This window comes from Stegostoma tigrinum, chromosome 13, assembly GCF_030684315.1.
Source record: "Stegostoma tigrinum isolate sSteTig4 chromosome 13, sSteTig4.hap1, whole genome shotgun sequence".
In the NCBI taxonomy this organism is placed as follows: Eukaryota; Metazoa; Chordata; class Chondrichthyes; order Orectolobiformes; family Stegostomatidae; genus Stegostoma; species Stegostoma tigrinum.
Genome location: NC_081366.1, coordinates 23,694,849 through 23,715,858, shown reverse-complemented (window position 1 = coordinate 23,715,858; position 21,010 = coordinate 23,694,849). Strand labels below are relative to the sequence as shown.

Below are 21,010 nucleotides of genomic sequence, written 5' to 3'. Positions count from 1 at the left end.
AAGACCAATTTTTGCTTTTAAAACGCATAGCAAAGTTTACCACACAGATCTTATCAGTCTTAAATTTAACAAATCCCAGGGCTCATTTGTCTTGGATTTAAAGTGGTACAAGAGACCCCAAATGAAGTTTGATCCTGAACCAGAACTCAAATTTTTGTTACAAATTGACTAAGCAGCAGTGTTTCTTTATTTAAAGTTGAAAAGGTAGGACGTCCAGGTACTTACAAAGAGACTAATACCACTAGCTTCCTCAGTGTGAACAAAAAATAAACACTATGTAAAAAAAAAGAAGCTTTGTGTATATTGTAATCTCCAAAATTGACCCTAAAGTAAAAGATAGATAAGAGAAATTGTGGTCTAACACCCCACAGAGCACTTGAAATAGCAAATATGGTCATGACAAATTCCACACATTTTTCAGCAGACAACAGTGACACTGTGGATCATCAAATTTTATCAAATACTACAAAGGTCTCCAGTACTCCATTTTCAATAATTTACTCAGAATTCTACATTTCCTTCAATTCTGAAAACTTCATTTTAGGACTTACATTGAGGCACAATTCCAGCTGTTCACGGATACTTAGCTTCACCAAGCCTGTACTGCCTCTGTCCCAAGGGCTCATCTTGGCTAACTACACAAAGAAACTGCTTGTAGGCTTTTTAAACACCCACTCAACATCCAAGTTATCCATTGGACATCGGCTTCATCCACATCACCATAGATTTAAGAGGTTTGGTTGTTGAGCCATAATCCCAACACCCAATTTACTTTTACTATATTCCAAGACTACCCCCGATTCATAACTACTCAGTGCCTTTTCAGGTTCTTCTTCCCAAGGCAGCAGCTTCTCCTCTAACTGCCTATTTAAGAACACATGAATTATTCTGAATACCTTGCACAAACCTTGCTCTTATTCCTGAGCAGCCTACATGTGGCAACCTTCGGAAGACTCCGTTCCCATAGTGTTATAATATTCCAATTCCTGCCTTACAAAGCAATTTATGAAAAGTGGGGGCGGGGGGAGAGAAAGAGGATGGTGTGAAATCCACCTCAAATTAGTACAAACATTGACATAAGTATTTATTATTCACAGTTGACAGGGAATGCATTTAATTGCAAGCCTTAAAAAAAAATCATGAAACTAGATTGGAGATGCAAGTGTTTCACTTGGGTAGTTAATGCAGAGACTTGGCCCACACCATTTCACAACAAAATACAAAAGGGTGTATGACATTTACTGAAGAATAAAGACAAGACAAATGTATGAATTAATTATTTATTTCAGAACTGTTAACCTTCAATCCTTTTTGACAAGTTAAATTTTAAACATTAATGTATAGATTATTGAGTTGCACCTGAATACACTTCACAGCGGTTTCCTCGATGCTAAACTATATTTTTAAAAACAATCTTTCCTCGAAGATAGCTTTTTCAAAAACTAATCCTGAAATCATGCCCATCTGAATGAACTTGAAATCAATAACTTAAATATTAAGAAAGCAAAATTTCTCACTAGCATTTTTCTTATGAGCTGATCCAAGTGATCCCAGCCTTATGCTGTTTAATAGAATGAGCCATGAGAAATTCAGCAACACAATGCAAAACTACCTGTTTTAAATGGAAGATCTGAATATACTCAGAACAATAGGCAGGTTCTTAGCTCATGGTTGGTTAGAAATTTTAAAACAGTGGGAATCACAGTATGTACTTAAGACCATAGCAATCTTTCGATTAAATGACATTCTAAATTGAAGATGCTTCCATTTTTCAGTTTTGTGACTTCCTCCAACAGCACTTGAATGGCATATATTGTTCATGGTCCTCCCAGTGACTTAATAAACCTCTACAATCAGAGTTATATGTTTTAGAACGTTATACCCAGATTGATTTATGTTGTTAAAAATTTATAATTTTAGCAATGACAAGCATCTATGCAATTATCCAATTACTGGGGTGACTTAATTGAGGGATGGGAACTGTGGAAGAAAAAAATTGAAAGTGCACATAGTAAATGCATTCTATTTTGATATATTATCATACAATCACAATTGTTTAATGCATAAAACAATTCCCGTCTCTAGATACTCAGAGCAGGCACACCGTGAAAAATGCATGTCAGGACATCTTGGAAGTCACAGCAATTACCCAAGAGTTCTGATCATCTGGTGCCTAGAACCCTCTGATAAATTTCCTAACTTCAAGGATTGGCGTCTCTGGAGAATTTCCATTTAATTGTCTTTAAATAATTTGCCAGGAAGTGCTAAGAGTAGCTAAAACCTGCTTTAACACCCAAGCATCAAACAGATTCCTCAAACATTCACATCACCACCACATTCACGCTCTTGAAAGAGCAGGGTGTATTATGATCTCCTAGGGCAATCAGATACAGTAAAGAAAACAGTAAAACCAGCCAACTGTATGGACTTTAAAAAAATCTAGAGGAGCCATTAAATCAAAATAAAGTTGTCGAAAGTGAGTCTCAAAGAGGCTGTATTATTAATCGTTGTCCACAGTAGTTTGAATGTTCTATGCTTTACCTCTGAAAAGCAGTAATCTACCAAATGGTGGGAGATGTACTTTTCATCATTAACCTCTATTAAAGAAACTCCAAATGAGAAGCATCAAAAATAATTCACTAACTAAAAAAAAAACACTAAGCTCTGTTGGCATTTACTTATTGTACAAAAATTCAACTGAAATCTCATGCTTCATTGCTGAATGATTCTGAAATTCACTGCTCCTGCAGTAGAATTTTCATTCCTCACTGCCATGTTTTGCATGTCACATCACTCATGAGCTATTTAGTACACATGACATCATATTAGGAACAATAAAGTTAACATATTTAAACCACAATGCCTAGAGTGGAAGAAAGTCATTTCAAAAATTATGTTCAGTAGATATGTGGTTAACTATAAAAGATAACTGAAAACATTGTAATGTTATTCAGAACATAGGATTACTAGAAACCAAATAAACATCTCTTTACTAAATTATCTCTTGAATTCCATTTCATGATTCTTTACACTTAGTGCATTCACTGAGGAAACAGACAATATTGGGCAGGTTAATTAAAATAAGAAACTACCTTTTCAGGGAGGAGTTTATAGATTAGCTTTATGGAAGAATATGAAGGAAGTACAACAAAAATGCAGCCCCAGCAGTCATCTTGTGCACCAAAATGCATTTATGATATAACTAGCTGGTCCATCATTCAAAACATGTAGTTTATTTTTAAAAGCAAAAATGCTACTACACTTTTTCCTAAAACCCACCTGTCCAGGAGAGAACAGGCAAACCTGTTCCTAGGCCTGTCGTTATCTTCCTGGAGCCAGCAAGATCAAAAGATTTATAATGAATGCATTGCAGGCTGATGGAACATGACGGACATCATTTCTCCCTTCACAGACAATCTCCAGTCGTCAGTATCTAGTTGTCTTTCTGAACTGACCAGCATCCTGCTATTGCTAGTTTCATTTTGCATTGAATTTCTTGAATTAGCACAGTTGTTGCTTCTGTGTAATCAGAAAACAGAAGAAAACCCAAGAAAAGGCTTTTATGCTCAATATTTGTAGCATTTACTTTTTTCATGCAAAATCCCTGCAGTTCCAAGTGTCAAAACTGAATACATATCCATAAAAGTGCCAACGTTTGAATTGTTGCATCAGGTAGGGAACCCCATTCAGAAATAGTGCATAAGTTGGCTTGCAAAGCTCCATGATTAAATGGCCTATCAAGATAAAAAGTTTGAATGTCAAATTCTACACAATAAGTCAAGAGGCACAGCAACAGGATTACTAGGAATTGTCACTGTGACTATTAACCAGAAGCAGAAAATCCTTGGAAGATGAAGGAAAAATTTTAAACTTGTGAAACAAAGACAGAGAACCAGGGAGAAATGGCACTGCTATCATTTTTGAAAATGCTTCTCAAATGTTACTTGAATACATAAAATAATTTCCACTGAATGTTGTCCAAATTAAACGAAACATGATCTTCCCCTCAAATTTATCAGCTTGATCTGTTTAAATATATTGTGCATGTATAAATGTTTGAACGCTGAAAACAGAAATCCCTAGAACATTATGTATCCTGAGACCCAACTTTCATAATGGTCAACGACAAGTACTAAATTGAATAACCATTGCCAGAGATTGGTTTAGCTACGATTGATGACGCTGAAGGTAACAGTCGTTTGTCCGTTTAAATGGTTCATGCATAAATTTTATGTAATGATAGTCCAAGCAGCATCATAAAAGAGCTTAAACAATTCCATCATCTTCATCCCTCAAGACATCATCTTCTGCTTCAAAGTCGATACCTTGGAACAGCCTACAAAATAAAAGGGAATATTAATACAAATAAAAATTTGAATCTCTCAAAGGTTGAAGTACCTGTATCATTCCTTTAAACTATTTTGTTTTGAACCAACCATAACAGCAAAAGACATCACAGCAACTTTCAGGACAGGACTTCAATCCAGGCCCAAGATAGATGGCTGCAATCAATTAACAAACCAAATAAGTCGTAAATCTGGAATCCTTTGTCCAGAGAGAAAAAATAATAAATATTCAGACTTATCTACTGGGAACCAAGCAATGACTGCTTACTGGGAAATCATATCTAGTAAAATCATACAAGTGCTGTCTTCGAACATGTTTTCAAAAAAAAAGTGTTTCTACAATTCCTTTCAACAATCATTTGTTCATCATCCACACCACTATACAAGTCGAAAACAATTTCTGACTGATGCTTTCCAGGCAAACAAAAACAATAACTCACCCATTTTATCTTTCCACAGCATAAAAGAAAGTTATCCCATCTTCCTAAGCTGAGCTCCATCAACTACTTTTTTTTAAAGCAGCATTGGCTCCTGATATTTCTTGGGCCTCCATGTCAACATGAAAGTACAAGAAATCGATCCTGAGCAATCTCTTCACTCAACATTTTCATCTAGGCAGGTGCAATCTGATAATCCTTCCTCTCCGTTACGACATGCATGCCATAAAATTCCATATCTCTATTTTCAGTAGGCACACCACAGGACACTAATGCATAAACATTTTCACTTGTGGGAACATCACCACTGCTTTCACTATTATATGTTGAATACTTTGGGGACCTCAAGACTGGCTAGAAAATAACAAAAGCATTTCCAAGAAAGTAAGAGTTTCTCTACTCTATTCAGCCACTTTTCTCACCTCTCTCCCAAAGTGTCACCGACACTCACTTCTCCTGCGTAAAATGGCACAAAACATTCTTTTACATCTATAAGTTATGGATAAACAGAAGTTATTGTTTTTGCCTGAAATATTCATGAGATGCTTCAACCTGATAGCTTAGCCATTGTCCTGATTACTCCACGTTCATCGGATCACGTCACTAAAATCTCTCCCTTCCTGTTTGGCTGCACTCTGTAGAAGTGGCTTCCAATCTACCAATGATGAGACAGGCAGCTCCAAATGTTGTTCTCAATTGCAGGCTCCAAGTAATTCTAAACTACACTGCCATCCACACACCTGAAATCCTCCTTTCTTCCAGTCCCACTATCTTAAAATCATTACACTTGTCACCCAAGACTTCTAAATATTTTTGCTTTCTTATGAATGCCTGCATTTACTATAAGCAATGTCACAGGAATCCCACAAATCATTATATTGTATGTCATACGACTAAATATGGTTATAAAACAGGACATCATGTAATCAACAGGCAATGATTATTTATTGATTTGTTTTTGAAAACCTGTTGCAATTTAGGTTGAATATGTATTTAACTATCATCCACTTACTTCAATAATTGTTAGATGAGCAATTGTGACAAAATATAATAATTACATAGGTTAACGTAGGTTCAAGCAGCATTACAGCAGGATATTAACTCAAAAACACATTAGTATATCTTCTGTAGATTTACAAAACTTGCTGCAGTGTGCATCAGTATCTGGTCAAGAAAAATATGCATTGTCTGAACAGTTACTAGCTAATGAAATAAACTGTAAGCTATCCAAAGACAAACATGAAAACCTCATGAATATTCTAAAATCATTAAGAATATATCACAGTAAAATTATTTTAAAAAGCTTACTCATTAAAGCAAGGTGATGAGGAATCATTGAAGTGACTATATGGATCTATTTTTGAAAGTGGGCGTATGCAGAGCCAACAGAAGTGCTGCTTACATCCAGTGCACGTCATCTTATTGCATCCATTCACCTTCTAGAAAGGAAAAGAAATGACATGTAGCAGCTCAATGACAAACCTATTACAAAGGCATTGTTTTCTATATTCTTACCAATGTTACCTCAACCTGAGGTTTCAATTTCAGGCAAACATTTTGTAGCTTGTAGGGATTGTAGAAGCAGAATTGATTGTTACAATCTCAAATAATACTGCAGTCTACGGGAATAGGAATTCTATAAAACATCTTGTATAAGAGTTCGCACTTATGTGCGTTCCATGACATCCTTAAATCTAAAACTATTGGAAATACTTTAAGTGTTCACTGTTGCGCAGAGGTTTCATTATCCACCTGTTTCCTTATCTCAACTTCTTTACTTCACAATCATGGGGATAGTTTAGCCATTTTCTTTTAGGGCTGCAATGATAAAAGAAAAGAAAATCCCTCATCTACTCCCACATAATGTATTACTGTTTCAAGGCTGTTTTCATAGCCAAAGCTTACATGCATACATACAGGTAGCATTATCCGAGACTGGAAATTTCAGAAAATGGATTCCCAACAATCATTAAACCTGTTTAGATTAAATAGTAAAAGCAGTAAATAAAATTTTTTGCCCAATTTCTTTTTAGCAGTTTGTTCATCTCGAGGGAACTCAAAGGAAAATGTATAACTATTCTAAACTTGAGAGAGAAAAACTGGGCTATCAAAACCACAACAGAAATTAATTTGTGTTGACGCAAATTAGAACTAGAACAGGGAATTCCAGGAACTACAGCCTAGAAAAAATTGTGCATGGAAGAAAAACTGCAAAAATTACCAGTACCAAAAAGCTTCTGACTATTCTGAAAAATTTCAGCATTTCGTAAAGATATGAAATCTAGTGAAATTATCTTTGTACTTCATGAAAAGAACATTATCATATGCCTTCAACCTGTATGTTTGTACCACATCGGGGACATGGCTTTGAATTCTTATCAAGCCATTCCTGGCTGCACAACTCCTCCATTGCTTTCTGAAGCACTCTGCGCCCATAGGACTTTTCCAACCGCTGCTTTTCAAATTCATCTGCGTTTAAGTACTCATCACGCAGTGCAGAAAGTTTCTCTGAAAAGAAAAAACCCAAGATAGACAGAAAAACAAAATAACTAGCTAATTCAAAAATTCCTTATACCTCCTGTCGGTCTAATAAAAATTCAGGCACAAATGACAAAGGGATTCCAACTGCAGGTTGCCTGAGTCAATATCTATTGCATAATCATTTTAATACCTGAAATTGTTGTTAGAAAACCAGAAGTATGACCATTTGAAATGGCACACACCATACAACTATCACCACCAAACCAAACAAGCTAATAATTTAAGCTATTCTCCCCCTATAGCTACTCCCTTGCATGATGCTTTTCTACCAGATTCACTCAACTGAATTACTGATCTGAGGATCAGCTTACATCTTCTGTGGCTAAAACATATTTTACTTTTGTAAGTGAATCATCCAGATCTAATATCCTGTAGAAAAGCTAATGTTTTTCAAACACTGTTTATAAGTAATTTTAAATGAAATTTCAAACAGCATAGCTAAAAATCAATTTCAACTTGAATACTTAACAGTTTAGTTATTAGGTAACAACCAATATTTTGTATCTAGTTCCACAGTACTAATGTTGAAGACAACAATGTCCGAAGTTGATTTAAGTTTCTACTTTCCATTTACGTTTAATCCTAATAGCCAATGATAACAGAATTATTTCATTCTTTCATTCCCGACAATGGCATAATTTGCACTGAATTTTTTAAGAAGTGCTCGAAACCAGGCTACCCTCTCAAATATATCAAGGGTTTATTTTTTAATGCAAAAAATTAAATTATTCTGTAAAACGCTGGCTGACTACATTGTGTCATGGAAAATTTCATATTTGTGAGCAACCCAATTAGTTTAAGCAGTGACTTGAACGATGACATCAGGTCAAAACCGGTCATTGGCAACAGAATGTTGCCATCAGCAGTATCCAGATGGTCAGGACTTGAGTATTTCTGAGGAGCTAAGGCAGCAGTGGAAGGTTGCTGGCTCGGTTTTGCCGAGGTGGGGAGAAAAGTTTCCATAACAGAAATGGTACAGAGAGTAGTTGAGGAGATAGAGCTCACTGAAGTTCCAGAAACCATTTGATGGTTGATAATTGGCGTGAAGGAGGCCCACAAGCAATGTATGCTTGGTGTGCCAGAGGCAAGCTGATGGTCAGAGTAACTGAGGAGCCAGCTAAGTGAAGATAGCTGACTACATGACAGCTGAATTCATGCAGTGTATAGGTGCTGGATGTAGCCTTGACAATTCATGGAAGACAAAAAATTTTAAACGAGATTTGTTAACATGTGGTGTTACTGACACCTGTATGGGATGCTTAGAAATTCATGGGACCTGTCAAACCTGTTAATTGACATGCTCTGGGGTGTCTGACCTCTCCCCCCCTCTCACTCTCACCCTCCTCCTCCTTCCACCCCCCTCAGCCTCCTGATCAAAATCCTGGGATACATCTCAGTTATAAGTATTACCATGGTTGCATTTTTAAAAAATAATTAAATAAATAAATTGGAGAGACATATAGGCTAGGTATGGCAAGTATGACAGATTTCTTTTCTGAATGGATATTAGTTAATCAGATAGATTTTTACAACAATGGTTAATTGGTCACCATTAAGTTAGCTTCAATGACCAGACATTCATTATTCAAATTTCATTATTCACTGTGGTGGCATTCAAACCTGTATTCCGTGAGCATTCGTCTAGATCACTAGTCCATTGGCAACATGCACAACCACTGTCTCTTGAGCATATAAATCACCATCCATCCCTTGAAATATTTTCAAATCACTGCCTGTTTATATTTTAGTGGACTACCAGAAGTGCAATATAACTATTATTTAAAATATACAGTCAAATGAAAGCATAGTTTACCTGCTTTTAATCTGCATGGAGAAATTCCATGATAAGCCATTTCACATAATGCACAAAAAGCATACCGACATCCTGGACAGACGCCCATAGTGTTTCCAGGTTCAAGCATCACCACTGACTTGCAAACGGTACGAGGGCAATATACCACGTCTGTCATTAGATCCAATGTAGACTGAAGGAGAAGGCGGTCATATCGTGCAAATGTCTCCTCACAGACGAGCTCTTTTACCTATAGAAATGCAATACATTCATATGCTAAATTTATACTCAAGAAATTCAACTTAATCTAAATGGACAAGTTTCATTCATTATTTTCTGAATTTAAAGAACTTCTAAAGTGGATATTAACACCCACTTATTTTCTACATCAGATTCCTTCAGATTATTTGTTTCATTGTTTAAAGATTCTGCTAAAATGAAATTTGAAATGAATTAACCAGTAACTCAAACTACACGCATTGTCAATCATACTGCTAATGTCCCAATACAATTGTAAGATCAGATCTGGGGCAAAGTAGCAGTGTATCATCGTTGCAGAATAAAACACTTTGTAGCCTGATCTACTCTTTCATTCAGTACTTGATAATGGTGATGATGCATGAGAGAGGATAACTAACTAATTTAAAATTTTGTCAATAGGCAGAGCTATAGATCAGCTGGTTGTGCACTCAGTCCAAGTAGTGCCCAGGCTATTTGCTTGCTAACTTGCCCAAAAGTCTTGTTATCTACCCAGAGATCAATAGCTCATCTGTCCAGAATACATAATTATTTCATTGCCTGGTCATACTCTGTTGAAAATCATTTCTCGTTGAAATTTCCCACGATTTGAGAGTCAGCACGATGATGCTCGTAGGTTCAGGAATACTGTTCAGAAGTAGAGCTGGAATTCAGATATGGAAGTTAACCTAACAGCAAAGAATAACATACTTCGTGCAGCATAAGAATGAGGTAAAGAGGGGAAGAGAAGGGAGCCAAAGACTGTCTTAGGACAGGCAGCATAAAATTGTACAACAGTAGTGCCCACAAAGCTGGACAAATAAAGAGGAAGGCCTTGGAACACAGATCTAGGTGCAGGTGTAGGCCATTCTACTCCATCATTCGATGACATCATGGCCGACCAGGCTGTGGTCTCAACACCGTCTCTCTGTTTGCCCCGACAATACAGAGGGTATGGTGACTGTGTCAAATACCATAGAGTAAAACTGCCAATATGACAGATCTATTCAAAAAAGGGAAGAGGCAAACAGTGGAAACTACAGGCTGATTACCCTAACACCTATTGTTCAAAAAATGTTAGAATCAATTAAGAAATTAATAGCAGCACATTTGGAAAATGATAATCTAATCAAGTTGAGTTGGCATGGCGTCATGAAAGGGAAATCGTATCTGATTAAATTTCTTATGATTAAAAGAGCCTATGGTTTGGAGCTAGCGTGGAGAGAGAGAATTGGCTAATGGCAGGGACAAGGTGGTTATTTTTCGTGCTGATAACACAGTGTGGAGCTAGAGGAACACAGCAGGCCAGGCAGCATCAGAGGAGCAGACAAGGTGACATTTTGGGTCAGGACCCTTCTTCAGAAATCCTGACCCAAAACGTCAACTCGTCTGCTCCTCTGATGCTGCCTGGCCTGCTGTGTTCCTCCAGCTCCCTACTGTGTTATCTCTGACTCCAGCATCAGCAGTTCTTCCTATCTCTTTTTCATGTTGGCAAATTGCAATAGGGTTCCACAGGGATCAGTGCTGAGACCATCAATATTTATAACATATATTGAAGACTTGAAGGAAGGAAGTACATGTATTGTAGCCAAATTTGTAGACCACAAAAAAGGTGGTTATGAGAAGGATGTAAACAATTTACAGACAGATATTAAAAAGGTTAAGTGAACAAAAAGTTGGCAAATGGCATATAAATGTGGGAAAATGTGAAGTTGGTCTGGAAGGGGGAAAAGAACAGGATATTATTTAAATAGAGAAAAACTGCAGAAAGTTGCAACAAAGGAAGCTGAGGATAGTTTTGCATGAAATACAGAAAATTGGTGCACAGGCATCAGGTAATTAGGAAGGCTAATGGAATGTTGGCACTTATTTCAAGGTGAGTAGAGTATAAGAGTATAGAAGCCTTATTGCAACTGTATAATGGGTTGGTGAGACTACATCTGGAGTACTGTGAACAATTTTGGTACCCTGACTTAAGAAAAGATATTACGTCATTGGAGACAGTTCAGAACAGGTTTACAAAGGATGTTCCCAAGTATGGAGGGATTCTCTACTCGGCAAAAGGCTTAAAAAAAAAGGTTGGGAATCTCCTCAGTGGAGTTTAGAAGAATGAGGTGATTCCCATTGAAACACAAGATTTTTAAGAGGCTTAACAAGGTAAATGCTGTTTTTCTTAGTGAGACAGACTAGGACCACACAGTATAGTCTCAGAATAAAGTGGCACCAATTAAAGACTCAAACAAAGTGGAATTTCTTCCCTCAGAAGGTTGAACATCTTTGGAGCTCTTTGCCATAGACAGCTATATATTTAAGGCTGAGAAAGACTCTTAATCAGTAGGGGAAACAAGGCTAACAGGGGACAGGACAAGAAAGTTGTCCCAATAGTGTCAGATCAGCCGTGATCCTATTAAATGATGGAGCAGACTCAAGGGGCCAAATGTCCTACTCCCATTCCTGTTTCTTATGGTCTTAGGTCAAGAGGACAATAGTGATAATGTACTGTGAGAGTTATAAGGGATGTGATAAAATGATTTCTAACTTTTGCCAGAGTTGATTTATTGCTAGGAACACGGGAAAGTCGAACTGAAGACATTTAAGCAAGCAGATTAAGAAATGTGCTGGAAGATTAAAAATATGCTTAAGTAACTTTGAAGGAATAGTGAAGATTCAGGTGAAAAGGATATATAGGAAGCTAAGTAAACCATTTTCTAAATAACCTTCAAATTACACTTTGCTTTCATATTTTTATGTTAGGAAAAAACAAATTACAAGCAATTACTCTGAAAATATCTTTGTTCCGTCAATACATTTTTAACACATCAGGGTTGCAGGAAAGCGAGATAAATGGGACATAGTATACTCTCCAAGTATACTCTCTAACTTGCCAATCTTACAACGATACTTTTTAAAACGTTTATGGAAAATGTACTGGGAGCTTAGAGATTGTTGACTTGTTAATTTATTAACTAATGATCCCTTTGGAAAGCCCATTAACTCATTTAAATACCTGAAAAAGTGCTCATGTAAATACTTGCAAATTTTTTTAATGTCCTCACTTTAGTAAAAAATACCATCTCTATTTCTACCCTGTTCAGCTTAATAATCTTGAATGCTTTGCAGCTTGCATTTCAGTAAAAACAGTTAACCCAATTCACCTTCTCCAGATTTGTTAGAAACGAAGTGTTGCAGTGCCGGACCCTTCTGATCAAAGGCAGATTGGTTATGGGTGCTCAGTCTATTCAGGGGAAGATGTGGGCATTCATTGTCAAACACAAAACTGAGCCCCTTGATAATATCACCATGCTGGAGCAGCAATTGGTCAAGTGTTACAGCACAGATGTTGAAGGATTTTTGGATTAAACTCTCCAAGATGTGGTTGACCAAGTGACTTTTAGACATTAAAAATCTAGCTGAATGAGATCCAAAAGAATAAGTAGGAGACAGACAGGACTCAGAAATAAGGGAACTCCCACCTCTAGAAAGTACACAGCATTGGACAAGTATGAGGTGGATAGCAAGAGTAAGTCAGAGAACAGCAATCAAGAGTAGTCAGAGAAATTTTGTTATATAGTACAGAGTGCCGCATTATACATTGGCTCCTCAATGCTTTAGTACAAGATGTTATGAAACAGGTTGAAAACTCTGGAAAGAGACACAGCAACCAAAACTAGTAAAATAAATCTGCAATAGTACACAGATAGTTTAAGAACTGGCTTGAGTAATAGGAACTCAAGGGTGATCATCTCTGGACTGTTTCTTAGACCATGGGCAAGGAAAGGAAGATTAGGGACTCAACAACTTGCTCCAGAGGTGGTTGAATGTATGAAAGATTGACATTCTCAGGGCTTTGTCAAAAATGTCTGCAAAGTACATCTATTCAAGAGATGGTGACTGTCATCTGAAATGAAACGACACCTTAACATCCTTACAGAAAAGGTAAATATACTAGTGAAGAGGTAAATTTAAACCCTAATAAATCGCAGAAGGGTGATGAATTAAGTTTGAGAGAATAGAGAAGACAAAACCGTGGTTAATGATAAGTGACAAGTAGTATAAAAAAAAATTAAAAACAAAAACCAGAAAGAACTGAACCTGGACTGAGTAGTTGGACACAAATGCACCGGACTGCCACTAAAATATTGTTCATACATCAAGGAAAGAACCTCTATTTGATTCTGGAAAATGCGGTGCTCAGGAAACTCCCCATTCCACCAACCCAATGCTGAGACATCCAGGTCACTCCATACTTTTATAGATTTTCAATACTTTTTCACCATACAGAAAGTATGGCCAGAAACCACTTGTCCTATATCTTAGTAACGAAGGATTGTTTTCATAAGCCCTTTGTAGTTTTGTAACAGATTATGTAATAGCACAAATTTCTCGTATCAACAAATTTGTAGCCAACTTAAGGCTGACTCTTATTCTATAAAGTGCAAATTTAAGACATCATTTCGAAGATTTCACGTGCAATGGTGGAGGTTATAGAGGAAATATAATGCCTGGAGTACAACAGTTAGGAATGTGTCTAAAAGGTATAAACACACACATTTATGAACTTTACAGCAGTTCTGAGCTAATCAGGTTCTGGCCAGTTTTTCGGCTAACTCATTAACATCCTGACAAACCTTGCATTTTCATTCTCATGTTGCATATTTTTTATCATGTGGAAATAAACTAATTAGCAGGTAATTATAAAGCTTAAAATTTAAAAAAAGAAAAGAACTTACTTGAGCAGGAGTGGCAATAGAAGTACACTTTGGCTCAGGACAATTAAGGCACTGAACATTCCCATCACGGATTTGTATCTCAAAATATTCTTTCAAACAGGTCTTGCAATACACATGATTACACTCCTTCAAGTCCATGCAGTCAATGCCCAGCTTTTCACAAAAGCATACACTGCAGGTGAAAATCTTGCTATTAAAGACTTTTTGTTTCTGATTCTGATCAAAGTCCAAAATTTCACGTAAAACACAATCACACGCCTCCACATCCTGGATCGCTCTCAGGTCAAGAGGAAAGTCTTCCAAGTTCTTCAGATTGTCTTCTGATCCGAATTCATTATGCTTTTTCCTAACCAAAGCACTTTCAGATTTATCTTTAATGTTTTTGATTTCTAATGGCGACTCAATTAGCAAAAAGGAGAGTGTCTCTTCTTTTAAGAACTGCATCCATGAAAATAATACCACACAATTGCCATTGTCTTTCCAAATTCTATCCAGGCAAGAACAAAGTGCAGACAGCTGTTGAGAGACAAATAAGCAGGTTAAGCAACGAGGTGGGGGGAGAGGACTTTGAAATTTGAAGCAGCAGAGAAGCAAGACACTCAACGCTTGCCTCAAACATGAGCTGCTAACAAAGACTATGGTGTGTTCTTTTTCCCTTTTCCGAAAGCAATTTAATTCTGGCACCAAGAAAAACAGAATCTCTTGGTGTACTGTAAAAGTAAAAGTAAAAGTAACAAAACAGGTTGGCAGTCAATCACTGAAGCATTCTTAAACAGCAAGCCAGACAGACAGTTAAAAGCTCTCAAAATCCTTGATGTTTAATTTACATGTCCAGATAATTTGAAAAAAAAACAACTGAATTTTGAAACTAAAATAAGAACACAAAACCTTGGAGTTAGAACTAACTATCTGATCCTTTCAACCCGCTCCACCTTTCAAGATTAGAAACAGGATCTAAGTTCGCTAAAACAATTCATATTTCCATTAGCCCCTTAGCAGCCAAAAATCTATGGTCTTCTATTCTGAACAGCACCACAGCTTTCTAAACAAAGAAATTTTTCTTCATGTCAACTCAAATGGATTGACTCCCTTATTCTAACATGTTCTAACATTGTACATGATGTCATTTAAAGGGGAGACAGTGAGGAGAAACGTATCTGTTGGTTGACTTAAATTCATACTCTCAATCCTCCCTCTCATGATCTATTGATCACATCCCACATTGGTCTTTGTGGCCTGGTCTCTGCTCTTTGATTTACTACATCCCCCTAAATGTGACTCCTTTGGCCCCATAACATTGTTTAAAATCTTCTCTCCTTTCCTAGTTACATAGTTGGCAAGAATATTGGCCTCCACATGGCTCAGGTGGAGATCATCGCATTGACACAGATCCCACATTCCCCAGGACTGGTGCCAGTGCACCACAAACTAGAATCTATTAATGAGCCATTTATTGATTTTTCTAATCTCTTTTATCCCAAATTCAATTTGCATCTGGCTCAAGTAACAATCCTTGGATTACAATCTTTGATGTTCTGCTTAAGTCTGATGCCTAGCTGTTCATACTGAAGATGCATAACCTAATTTATCGCATGCATCATTGGTAACTCGATAGATCACAATGACCCCTCCCACTGCATGTTCGTCTCTATTGCTGAGCAAATGCCCCAAATCCTGGCACTTCGAATTCAACACAACCATCTGAGCTCATGCTCTTCAGAGAATGGTATCAATCTCCTTCGCTATAACAGCCCCGATTACCACTACAGTCCTTCTTACTGTCCTCTCTTCATTGGCTTCCTGTACCATGGTAGTGCCCATGGTTAGTTAGCTCATCCACCTGCAGCCTTCAGACTCATCAAGACAAGCTGAAAGAACCTCAAACCCACTGGTCAATTGTGAAGGCTGAAGCTCCTCTGATATGCTTACTTGCAGTCACATGCTTTTTCCCTAAACACTGACCAAAACAAACAAACAATCCAAACCTGATAGGTTCTGATCAAGGGTCACCGGACCCAAAATGTTAACTCTGATTTTTATTCAAGGATGCTGTCAGACCTGCTAAGTTTTTCAAGCAACTTCTGTTTTTGTTCCAAAGAGGTGTGACTGTTTTGTGGTACAAAGAATCCAGGTGACTTCTTGTTTCCATGATACGTTGCTGTGACCATGATTCAGTCTGCAGTTATGTTGAGAGCGGTTTGTCAAGATGTGTTCAAGAAAATTTTCTTTAACACATTTATCAACATACAAGTTTAACTACTAGAGAAAAAGAGCAAAACTTGATCTTTTCTTGGGATAAATGACAGGGCAAGTGGCTGAAGTGTTCATGGGGGAGCACTTTGGGACAAGCAATCATAATTCTATTAGTTTTAAAATAGCTATGAAAAACTTTGGGCAAGTTTTGATGTGGCAGGAGCTTTCAAGACTTGGAGTAAACTGTTTGCAGGTAAACGGACGAGTGACAAGGCTTGCAGAAGCAAGATAGCAAGAATTTAGAGGCATTATGTCCCTATTAGAGTAAAGGGTAAGGTCGTAAGAGTAGGGAACAATGGATGAATAAAGATATTGAGGCTCTGGTCAAGAATAAGGAGTCATATATTAAGTATAGACAACCAAGATCAAGTGAATCTCGAAGAACATAAGGGGCAGACAGGCATCCGTAAGAGAGAAATCAAAATGGCAAAGAAAGAAAATGAGACAGCCTTGGCAGGTGAAGGATAATCTAAAGAGATTCCACAAGTACATTAGCAGCAAAACAGCAACTAGTGGCAGATTAGGCCCCCTTAAAGGAAGATCAACAAGGTCATCTATTTGTGGAACCACAGGAGATGGGACAGATACTAAATAAATATTTTGTATCTTTTTCTTCACTGGGAAGAAAGAAATGGAGGCTAGGGAACTCAGGAAAAATAAACATTGTCTTGAAAACAGTCCACATTACAGAAGAGGAAATGCTAGAGGTCTTAAAACATAAAGGTGGATAAATCTCTGGGACCTGGTCAAGTATATTGCAGGATATTATGGGAAGTTAGGGAAGAAATGGTGGAGCCCTGAGCAGATGTATTTGTATTGTCTACAACCACGGGTGAGGTGCTGGAGGACTGGAGTGTGGCTAGCCTTTCTTGAAGGAAGGCTGCTAGGAGAACCTGGGAACCAAAGACATGCAAGTTTGACATGAGTGGTGGGCAGGTTGTTGGAGGAAATTCTGAGAAGATAGGACTGACATGCATTTGGGCTGGCAGGACTGATTAGGGATAGTCAGCCTAGCTCGGTGCGTGGGAAATCATCTCGCAAACTTGTAAAGCCTTTGGCAAGGTTTTGCGTGGTAGATTAATTAGTCAAGTTAGATCAAATGGGATTCAGGGAGAGCTTGCCAAATGGATACTAAATTGGCTGGAGACAAAGGGTGGAGGTGAAGAGTTGTTTTTTGGACCCGAGACAGCAGTGTACTGGTTTGGTACTGTGTCCATTTTTATTTGTCATTTATAACAAACAATTTGGATGGGAATTTAGGAGACATGGTTCGTATGTTTCCAGATAACACCAAAATTGGTGATCTACTGCATAGGGAAGAGGGTTATCTAAGGTTACAAAGAGATCTTGATCAATTAGCTCAATGGGCTTAGAAGTGGCAGATGAAGTTTAATTTGGATAAATGCAAGGTATTACATTTTGGTAAAACAAAAAGTACAGGACTTATACAGTTAATGGAAGAACCCTGGGTAGCATCAAACAGAGAAAGCTAGGCGTTCAGGTACATAGTTCTTTGGAAGTTGCATCACAGGTAGACAGGATGGCTAAGAAGGTGCATAGCAAACTTAGCATCACTGCTCAGACTGTCCAGTATAACAGTTGGGACGTCATGTTGATGTTGTACCAATTGGTGTGTTGTAGGGAGAGAGCTCAGAGAAGATTTACAAGGAGGCTGCCAGAACTGGAGCATTTGTGTTATAAGGAGAGGCTGAATAGGTTGGGACTTTTTTTGGTTGGAGTATAGGAGGTTGAGGGGTGACATTACAGAAGTTTATAAAAGCAGGAGGGGCACAGATGAGGTGAAGCAAAATGTCTTTTTCCTAGGGCGGATGAGTTCAAAAGTCAGGGGCATATTTTTAAGATGGGAGGAGGAAGAATTAAAAAGGGGCTGATGTGAAACTTTTTCCACACAGAGGGTGGTTCATGTACAGAATGAGTGGCCTGAGGAAGTGGTAGATTCAGGTACAACATTTAAAAGACATTTCGATAGGGACATGAATAGGAAAGGTTTAAGAGTGATACGAGCCAAACTGAGGTAGATGGGATTAGTTAGGTTTGGAAAACTTGGTCAACATGGACAAGTTGGACCGAAGGGTCTGTTTCCTTAATGTAATAACTGTACAACTGAGTCAAAGTTTCTTGAACGTCAAACATTTGTCAAGACAGGTTTGCTCTGGACCAACGTAATATGCAAGAACTGCCATATGCTGCAACTGTGGCACATCTGTCTCACCATGATATCATTTTTTAAAAAAAATCATGGAGTAGCGTCACTGTCCAAGAGGCAGGTAAGAGTCAACCATATTGCCATATGTCTGAAGTCACATGTAGGCCAGGCTAGATAAGGATAGCAGCTTTCTTCCCTAATGGACATTAGTGAAGCAGATCGGTTTTTTCAAACAATGGTTTTGTACTCATCTAGACTTTTATTAAATTCAAATTTCATCGTCTACTGCAGTAGGATTCAAATGTGGATCTCCAGAACATTAGCCTGGGTGTCTGGATTAATAAATTCAGAATTATACAATTCAGCCATCTCCTCTTCAATTCTAAGGAAATACATATTTATTTTATTCAACATAATCTACACTATGTTTTTTAATCATTTTATTTACCTTACTGTTTTAACATATTAAGCCTTGGAAACAGAACGTACTTTAATCTTGTATTGTGTTTCCATTGGTAGGAGAGACCAGGATCCGAGGGCACAATCTTAGAGTAAAGGGAAGACCTTTGAGAACGTAGATAAGGAGAAACTTCTTCAGCCAGAGGTGGTGAATCTATGGAATTCACTGCCACAGAAAGCTGGGGAGCCAAGTCATTGAGTATGTTTTAGATGAAGATTGACAAGCAAGAAGGTATCTAGGGGTTGAGAAACTTATCAGCCATGATTGAATGGCGGAGCAAACTTGATGGGCTGAATGACCTAATTTCTGCTCCTATGTATTATGATCTTAATCATTTTCAAAACACTCACCAATTAACCAGCTTCTCCTGTAACACGGCAAGAGTCAATTCCTCAAGGTTGAACAATTTTAGGAACAGCAACCAAACTTGTCTTTCCCCCCCACTCCATTTAACTTCCTGAAGTCCTTAACTCCTGCACTCTACTGTGAGTTGCACTCAAATCAAGGACAGATTTTGGTGAACTGACAAGAGCATACCTTCATTTAGGAGCAAATTGCTGCAGTTTGTCCTGAACAAAAAATGCTGGGAATCACAGCAGGTTTTGAGGCCAGATAACTCAAAATGTTAACTTGTTCTTACAGCGTGTTGAGTCTAGATAACTCAAAATTTACACTTGCTCACTCTCCATGGATGCTCCCTGACAAAGATTTCCAGCATTTTTTGTTCAGCATACATTCATGCATCGTTAAATCTGTTTGGGGAATATACAGAAACTCCAACACGGAAATGGGCTGTTTGTCTTTCAATTGGCAGCACTTCAGATCTCAAAAGACAACCTATTATCATACAAATCACAAACCCTTGCACTGCATTCACAAGCTTTAAAAGTATAGCATATGAAGGCTTCTTCAACTTGGTCTTAAAATATTTGAAAAGGTTAAGTTTATCAAGCAGTTAAAGTGGAAATGAATGTTGAATTAAGAAAGTCATGTTAAAATCTTTGCACATCACTGGTTAGGCCTCTACTGGTATACAACGCACACAAACCATCCTGAAGGAGGGTAACTGAAGTCAAAACATTAGCTCTGCTTTCTCTCCACAAATGCTGCCGGACCGACCCAGTTTCTCAACAATTTGTTTGTTTCAGATTTCCAGCATCCAGTTCTTTGTTTTATTACACTCAATGTATCCTGGGCATCACGGTTTGGTAAGGATAGAAAGGCCTCAGAGGATACACAGGACATTTATCAAAATGATGCCAGCTATGAGGAAAGACTGGAGAAGCTCTAACAGTTCTCCTTAGAACAGGTAAGGAAAAGCATAAAAAGATATTTCAAACTTTTAGGGGATCAATTTAGCAAAGTAAGATCAGTAGCCTAATTTTAAATAACTGGCTTGGCAGCTTGAGGGGAATGAGAAAAAAAAAATTCAGCGAGAGGGTTGTGATGATCTAGAACATTCCTGAAAGGATGCAGGAATCAGATTCAACAGGCAATCAGACATGTATCCGAAGAGAGACGATCTGAAGGATTGTAGGAAGGTTGGCTGCAATACTGGACAACATTTCCAAAAGATTCCGCACATGTTAAATGGGGTAAATAGCTTCTTTCTGTACTGAAAAGTTTAATTCTGTGTCTCTCATTTTAACCTCCTGGAAATACTTTTCTCATCTGTTCTCTTCTATTCAGGCATAACTTTAAACACTGCGATCAAACAATTCAACAATCACTTCTCTTCAACTGAAAACCTGCCAATTGGAACTCTACCTTCAACTGTCTCTCAGGACTTTAAAAAGGCATATTTTAGAATTTAAAGATCTGCACATTCCACCTTCTTCGTGTCTCAGATGCAAAGAAATTTACCTTTTAAATACTATTTAAAAATCCTGATTTAAAGGTTTTGCTTTCCTTCTGTTTGAGAAATTATCTCCTTTCATTCTCCCTCAAAGCTAATGACTCCTAACTGTCCATAATTCCATTATTTATGACACTCATGACCAATCTTCAGGTACAAGTCCAAAAATTGTATTTTTGCAGTCTACTTCCA

At 37.6% G+C, this 21,010-nt stretch overlaps 1 protein-coding gene across 2 annotated transcripts in view; it reads right to left on the bottom strand.

Moving 5' to 3' along the window:
- Positions 1-1,266: 1,266 nt before the first annotated feature.
- LOC125458532 (E3 ubiquitin-protein ligase RNF14) overlaps positions 1,267-21,010 on the bottom strand; it is a 30,984-nt gene continuing 11,240 nt past the window's right edge. For both annotated transcript variants that reach the window (XM_048543886.2, XM_048543888.2), the window contains 5 exons: positions 14,084-14,599; positions 9,138-9,366; positions 7,119-7,291; positions 6,092-6,222; positions 1,267-4,336 (listed from right to left, as the gene is read on the bottom strand). In XM_048543886.2, coding sequence (XP_048399843.1) covers positions 4,267-4,336; positions 6,092-6,222; positions 7,119-7,291; positions 9,138-9,366; positions 14,084-14,599 — 1,119 coding nt within the window. In that variant the 3' untranslated portion in view covers positions 1,267-4,266. The remainder of the gene's footprint in view (positions 4,337-6,091; positions 6,223-7,118; positions 7,292-9,137; positions 9,367-14,083; positions 14,600-21,010) is intronic.